Below are 6,643 nucleotides of genomic sequence, written 5' to 3' on the forward strand. Positions count from 1 at the left end.
CGAAGTCAGCCTTCCACGACTCATCTGATAATCGCTCGCCTCCGCCCTATTCCTCGTCGGCGTCTCGTCTTCACGCTGTGCTACTAAGCGACGACCTCATCCGGTGCGGCCTCCTTCACATCCACCCGGTTCGGCCGCTTGAAGTCCGTGCGAGCTGGTGCATTGAAACCGGCGTGAGTTTCCATGTTGGTGAAGTTGGGCTGTGCAAAGCGGTAGCTTTGCGGTGGTGTGTCAGGAGCCTTTGCAGATTGAACTTGCGGAGGGGAGTCGTGATTGGGGTTGTAGTCGGTTTTCAAGTGAACCTGGAGGATGGGCGCTGAGATGGGTGTGAAGAAGAACATTGCTCGTTTTCGATTCTGGGATAAATGGATCGATGCGAATTTTGTGGGTGGGAATGGTGTAGACGGCAAACCTCCCAAATGATATATATGTGCCCCCACGCTCCGCCCCACGGCAGTGTCGGAAGGAAAACCCACCAACACGCTTCCCACTGACCATCACGGATCGCCCTTTGGCGGTTGTAACGCGGCTGTGGCGCGATGTCACCCGGGAGTGGCATGACCTCCTGCTGAGCTTACTTAATTTCGGGCACAACACATATTATCATAACGAGATAAACTGGTAGGGAATGTGTATATGCGCCTCCAGCTAGTAGCTAGTTTTCTAGCCTCGTCTCTGACCTTATCATCATCACGTGCCCTTGACTTCCATTTGCATTTCAATATGCCCCGCTAAGCCCATAATCTCAGCCAGTCATCAGCATTAGCTGCATTAGCGTCATTCTCTGAAGCATAGGTGGTGTTTTTGGTGTTTCCTCGAGCTCTGATCCATCGACAGCAGTCTCTCGGCCCGAGTACTAGAGTGGGTGAGTGGATCAGGGAACTAGCACGTGGGCGGTGAGATCGTGACCATTCTCACCGTCTGATTCGCCAAGACTTAGACGCTTACTAGAGACGGTTTGATATCACAGACGGTGCTCGTTAGGTCCCGATCTTGTATTGCAGAGATGTACCCTTTGTAGTCAATTTAATACTCGCGGATCTTCTAACGCTCCGGATCTGAATTCACCAAATCCATGGCGGCGATCAGGGCAGCTGAGACCAGCCAGCCATGGCAGTCACGATGGCGTGCGCTAGTTGATAGCCATCGCCACTCTCTGAACCGGGCCTTTCTCCGCCTTCGATACACATCTCTCGTCAAAACTGACAACCTCAGGCTCTCCATCCCTCCCTAAAACTAACTCCTTCAAACTACCACATCTCTACCGCCCTTCACCATGCCTGAGAATATGAAAGCCTGGGTCTACGACGGCGCCGCCGGAGGCCTCGAGAAGAACCTGTACCAGCCTGCCGTTTACCACAAACCTCTCACGGCCTCCCTTTCCAATCAACAAGTCATGGTCGAAGTCATCAGCATGGCGCTCAACCCCGCCGATTACAAAATCCCAGAACTCGGCCTTATCGCCAAAGCCATGGTCTCCACCCCGGCATCCCCAGGCATGGACTTCTGCGGCCGTGTTGCAGAAACCGGGCGCGCTATCGACTCTCTCCAGATCGGCGAACTCGTCTTCGGCTACACCGGTGGACCCATCAAGTTCGGTACTCTAGGCCAATTCTGCGTCGTTCCCAAAGACGGCTGCATTCCTCTCCCTGCCGGCGTCGACGTCGACGATGCGGCCGCGCTTCCCGGTGCTGGCCTGACCGCGTACCAGTCCATCAAGGGCAACGTCAAGGAGGGAGACAAGATCTTCATCAACGGCGGTTCAGGAGGCGTCGGCACCTTTGCGATCCAAATCGCCAAGATTCTTGGCTGTCACGTGACAGTCTCGTGCTCTGGCGCGAATGCGGAGCTGTGCAAGAGCATTGGGGCTGACGAGGCAATCGACTACAAGTCAGTCGACTTGATCGAAGAATTGAAGAAGAAGGGGGAGGTCTTCTCACTCGTGATCGACAACGTCGGTACTCCAACTGGCTTGTACAAAGCATCGAACTCGTTCTTGCTCTCGAACGGCAAGTACATTCAGGTGGGCTCCGAGATGTCCCTGTCAGCGACAACCAACATTGTGGGCAACTTCATGACCCCGCGGTTCTTCGGCGGTGGATCCCGCAAGTATGCGTTCGCTAGTGTTAAGACGAATTACGAGGATTTCTTGCAGCTGGGCAGGTGGATGCGAGATGGCAAGTTGAAGGCTGTGATCGATTCGAAGTTCGAATACGAGGATGCGCGGAAAGCTTTCGAGAAGCTAAGGACAGGTCGTGCGAAGGGGAAGATTATCATCCACGTCGGAAAGAAGTGAGACAAAAACACGGGATCCTGCAGGAGTCGGGGTTCCAGGTTTCTATCCAATCAGCTGGGCGCACCTGAGGGAACGTTCACTCAAGGTCATTCCTTTACTTTCTACGATAACCCGGATTGGGTTTGTTGTCTCTTCCAAGCAATCACGATGAGATGAGTTCTTTTCGTTCTGAACTTTTCGGTTGGGCTGGGCTAAAACGAGGTATATGTGAACTGGTTTTTCTTTCTTCCACGATTTCTTTCTATATTAGTAACCTCGTTCAGGCAATCATGGCGAGGTGTCTCTGTTTCATATAATGACTTTGTTTAAGCGTTTCTGAACAATCAATTTCGAGAATTCATACAACCCTAGCTGAGCCACCTAACATATTCCTACGGAGCACATGTCGTGTCAAATTTCCCAAAAGCTACCTGGCCCTCAACCTCCTTCCCTACTTCCAAACTATTCATAATCTTCAATACATGTCCCGCAAACTCCTCCGGCTCAAACGAGTACCACGTATGATTCCCCGGCACCCTAAACCTCTCACACCCCAAAATCCTCGCCTGCTCCACCCCCGTCCTTATATACGCCGCCTCCCCACTCCCTGTCCCCGACGCTACCGCGATCCTCACCCCCGCCTCCTTGATCTTCAGCATCTCGGGACAATAAATCGTCGACTGGATATACTCAAACTCCAGAAACATCAGCTGATCCTGCCTCCGGGACCCAGACTGCACAATCGGATCCACCGCCTTCAAACCCTCATGCCCCACCAGCTTCTTCGCGAAAAAAGCCATCGCCGCCTCCGCGCCCTCCGTCACCCGGATACCCTGCACCTGGAAGCAGTAGTCGATCTCCGCGTTCATCTCTGCTCGTGGGAGCAGCGCCATCGTCGGCGCTTCGTGCACGATGACGCTCTCCAGCACGTCAGGGTAGCTGGCCGCCAGCTGCAGCGCCAGCACGCCGCCGAGGCTGTACGACTAACTTATCTGAAAGGTTAGTAGGCGAGGTCAGAAGAAGCTATGCCCGGTAAAATGCTTCGGCTAATTCGAAAGGCGAGATATCTAGCCGATGGCGAATCAAACGGTAAATCAATGCATGTCTCTGGAGTTAGACCTGTATGTACGTCGTGCGAGCTCGATATTTGTCAGACTGCTGAAAAATAGGTGTATCCCGGAACTTGGTTGATACCTGTGTCCGGAGGACGGTTGTCCGTTGCTGAGTGGGCGTTTGAACACGTGATATATGCGGATATTCATCACCCCGGCGGGAGGTTATACGCTCCGCATCACTCTATGTTGTCCATACTGAGGTTATTATAGGGTTGTTTCTTTCTTAAAGTAATATGCTATGGTTTCCTGTATACTTGTTCATGGTTTCTAGTAAGCACTAAGCGACCATTGCTAGTCTCTCTGTCACATGCAATTCCCCCATCGATCCAGAGGAATCTCAGAACCTTTTGCTACTTTTGGAACTATTTTGACCGTATCAGGTTTGCAAGAACTGTAGGTGGTACCCCTACCCGCGAGAGCCCTCAGCTCATTCCCTTATTAATCGTAAAACCCCTGGCCTCATTAGCGAACAAATCACCTATCAGAAAAACATGAACTTACCCATCAACAAACAGGTTATGCCCGTTCACCAGGCTCATCCTTGGGGTCAACAATACAACCGTATCTCCGATCTCCTCGACCTGCCCAGTCCTACCTTGCCTGGCTTCGAATGCGGTCCACATATCTTCACCCGGCCCGCTAGTGGCATCGGCTAAGCCTGCGACGATTGCTGTTGGTAGGAAACCCGGCGGGATTGCGTTGACTCTGATGCTGTGGCTGCGAGCTTCTAGTGCAGCCTAGAAGTCGTCAGTCAAGTAAATACAGAACATCTATGCCGACTCACTGTCTTCGTGACACCGAGACAGGCGTGCTTCGATGCGGTATAGGCCGCGCTTCCCGCTATAGACTGAAGGGAGTTCACTAATGCGCAGTTCACGATGGAGCCTAGTTGGGGGTCTCGTCCCGGCTCACTAACAAACGTTGCTTAGTACTTAGTGTCATATCCGTGGAGTGGTCATGGATGACATACACTTCAATTGATGTCTGCGTCATCATCTGCCTCAGTTCATGCTTCGTGCAGAAGAATACACCTGACACGTTCAAATCCTGGACTTTTGGAAGTGTTCGAGGGTGCCGTCGATAAGGAGGCACCACCACCTGTTATACCGGCAAAGTTTCTGACCTTCGTTAGTTTGTGGAACAGACTTGAGAGTTGCATCTTACGCGGCGTAATCGATCCTCCCGAGTTCCGCAACTGCTTCCATAATGGCTCTTTCTACATCGTCTTCTTTCGTCACATCCGCTCGGATAGTGAGGCACTGAGATAGGTCAGCACGCCAACTTTCACGAGCTTTTGAGCTCGCTCAAAATGTACTTTTGTCCCATACTCTTCTACTTTCTTTTTGCCCACGTTCATCGTCTCTTCACCCTGGATGTCCACGATAGCAACGCCTCCCGAGCCTTCTTTTGCAAAGGACACGGCGATGGCATTTCCTAGGCCTCGGGCTCCGCCGATGATGAAAGCTATGCCTAGTGCAAGGGGACCGGAACGCCGTGACATTGTTTCTGACAGATGAAATGAAGATTATGTAGAATTGAGTTTATATGAGATAGCGTTCCGTAATTTTGTTTTGGCGTAGACCCTGCACTCCGCCTTTATGATGGGCTACGAAGAAAGCGGAGACGGGTCTGTATTACCGCACACTCAACTTTTCGTGACGCTGGAGGTGGGGTTGCTCCAATGCGGTACGGAACACAAAGCGCTGATGTGGGATTTGGAGATAACGGAAGAAGTGTACTACCCGGTGCTCTTTGCGAAGCATACTGTCGGTTCTGATCTTATCCCCGCGAGTTTTGGTACTCTCTACGAGCAGGGGAGCTTCGTGGTGATGGCTGCTGAACATCGCCGACCCCGCAGGTTGTCACGGGCGAGGAGTATTGCTCGAGGTGGTATCTGGGTCTACATGTTCTTGAGCGTTACGCGGCCTACAAACTCGATTTCAGGTTAGTCGGAATGTGACTTTGTCTGAGAGGTCTAATTGATATGCGACAATGATGTTTTCTAATTCCTGAATAATCAAGGGGGTTGATAATCTCACACCTCCTAATCCCTCCACGCACACCACCTCCCCCTCTTGGCGCTTCACCACCTTCTGATTGGCTCGGAGCAGTGCGGAGGAAGCTCCGGGCATTCACCTTTACGTCTCTCTACACGTGATGCTATACGCAAGGCCGTACGTGATGCTATACGCGAGGCCGTACGTGATGCTATACACGAGGCCGTACGTGAGACTATACGTGAGCTCGTACGTGAGGCTATACGTGAGCTCGTACGTGAGCTTGTACGTGAGCTCGTACATAAGGCTATATAAATTGGCATGATGTAATTGCTTGTGTTGTACATGGCCGCATTTGGAGAGAGCATTCGGAATTAGTGAGCGAGTTAAGCGAGCGAATCGGAGGCTACGCAGCAGTGCTCCGAGCCAATCAGAAGGTGGTGAAGCGACAAGAGGAGGGGGGGGGCGGGGAAGGAAAAAAAGGGGGGACATGAACAAAAAACAGAATCAACACTAAGTGCCCCCCACCTAAAATGCCATAAAAAAAGAAAAAGATCAAGGAGTTTGAGGCGCGAACACCCGAAGAATACATCCCAGAAAAAAAAACGAGTACAAAAAAAACTGAACCTCGCAAAAGCGCAAGCGGAAGACAAAACACCGACCGACACAGATTAGCATCTAGCGCCGAACCACCCAAACAACACCCAGCCCCGACTAGCAGCAAACGACCAAAACCCACCAACCCACCCAAAACAACGCATAACTAGACACGATGCGAATACACAAGAGATCAAGACCTGAGATCGAATCACCCCAAACTAGCCACACGAGAAGAAGCACCACCGCCCCCAAAACCACAATCACCAGATACCCCCCCACCGAGGAACCACAAAGCGCATCCCCAACGACGGCCAAACCAAAAACCCCAAAGAACAGTAGCAAAAAACACAATACCAGAGATGAGCGAGGCGAAAAGAAGCGAGAAAAGCAAAGGACAAAAAACGCAATTGAAGAAAGAGAAAGCCACCGGAAGGCGAACCTACAAGAACACCTACGAGGAAACAAAGCCACGTACCAAGACTACCAGCAATGCGATGACCCCAAGGAAGCGAACACCTAGGAATGCCAAGCCAACAGAAGGCTTGGGAGACGGGGCCGTCGACACAACCGCCAAAACGAAGCGCGCAGCGTCAGACAGGAAAGTGCCGTATGAAGCAGAGCACAGAGACAAACAAAAAAGCAACCAGAGGACAGAA

At 51.8% G+C, this 6,643-nt stretch overlaps 2 protein-coding genes across 2 annotated transcripts; one reads left to right on the forward strand and one right to left on the reverse strand.

Moving 5' to 3' along the window:
- Positions 1–1,288: 1,288 nt before the first annotated feature.
- On the forward strand, positions 1,289–2,296 carry BDZ99DRAFT_451956 (NAD(P)-binding protein; the record flags this gene model as incomplete). Its single annotated transcript, XM_033718244.1, has 1 exon — positions 1,289–2,296. One exon carries the CDS (start codon positions 1,289–1,291, stop codon positions 2,294–2,296), a length of 1,008 nt encoding a protein of 335 aa, XP_033571707.1.
- A 371-nt stretch (positions 2,297–2,667) lies between these two features.
- Positions 2,668–5,336, reverse strand: BDZ99DRAFT_575377 (NAD(P)-binding protein; the record flags this gene model as incomplete). Its single annotated transcript, XM_033728460.1, has 7 exons — positions 4,706–5,336; positions 4,555–4,649; positions 4,498–4,508; positions 4,361–4,442; positions 4,175–4,301; positions 3,892–4,127; positions 2,668–3,250 (listed from the first exon to the last, which is right to left on the reverse strand). The coding sequence occupies exons 1-7, from the start codon at positions 4,889–4,891 to the stop codon at positions 2,668–2,670; spliced, it is 1,320 nt and encodes a 439-aa protein (XP_033571708.1). The 5' UTR covers positions 4,892–5,336.
- Positions 5,337–6,643: the final 1,307 nt, after the last annotated feature.

This window comes from Mytilinidion resinicola (assembly GCF_010093595.1).
Source record: "Mytilinidion resinicola strain CBS 304.34 unplaced genomic scaffold BDZ99scaffold_21, whole genome shotgun sequence".
Lineage (NCBI taxonomy): Eukaryota > Fungi > Ascomycota > Dothideomycetes > Mytilinidiales > Mytilinidiaceae > Mytilinidion > Mytilinidion resinicola.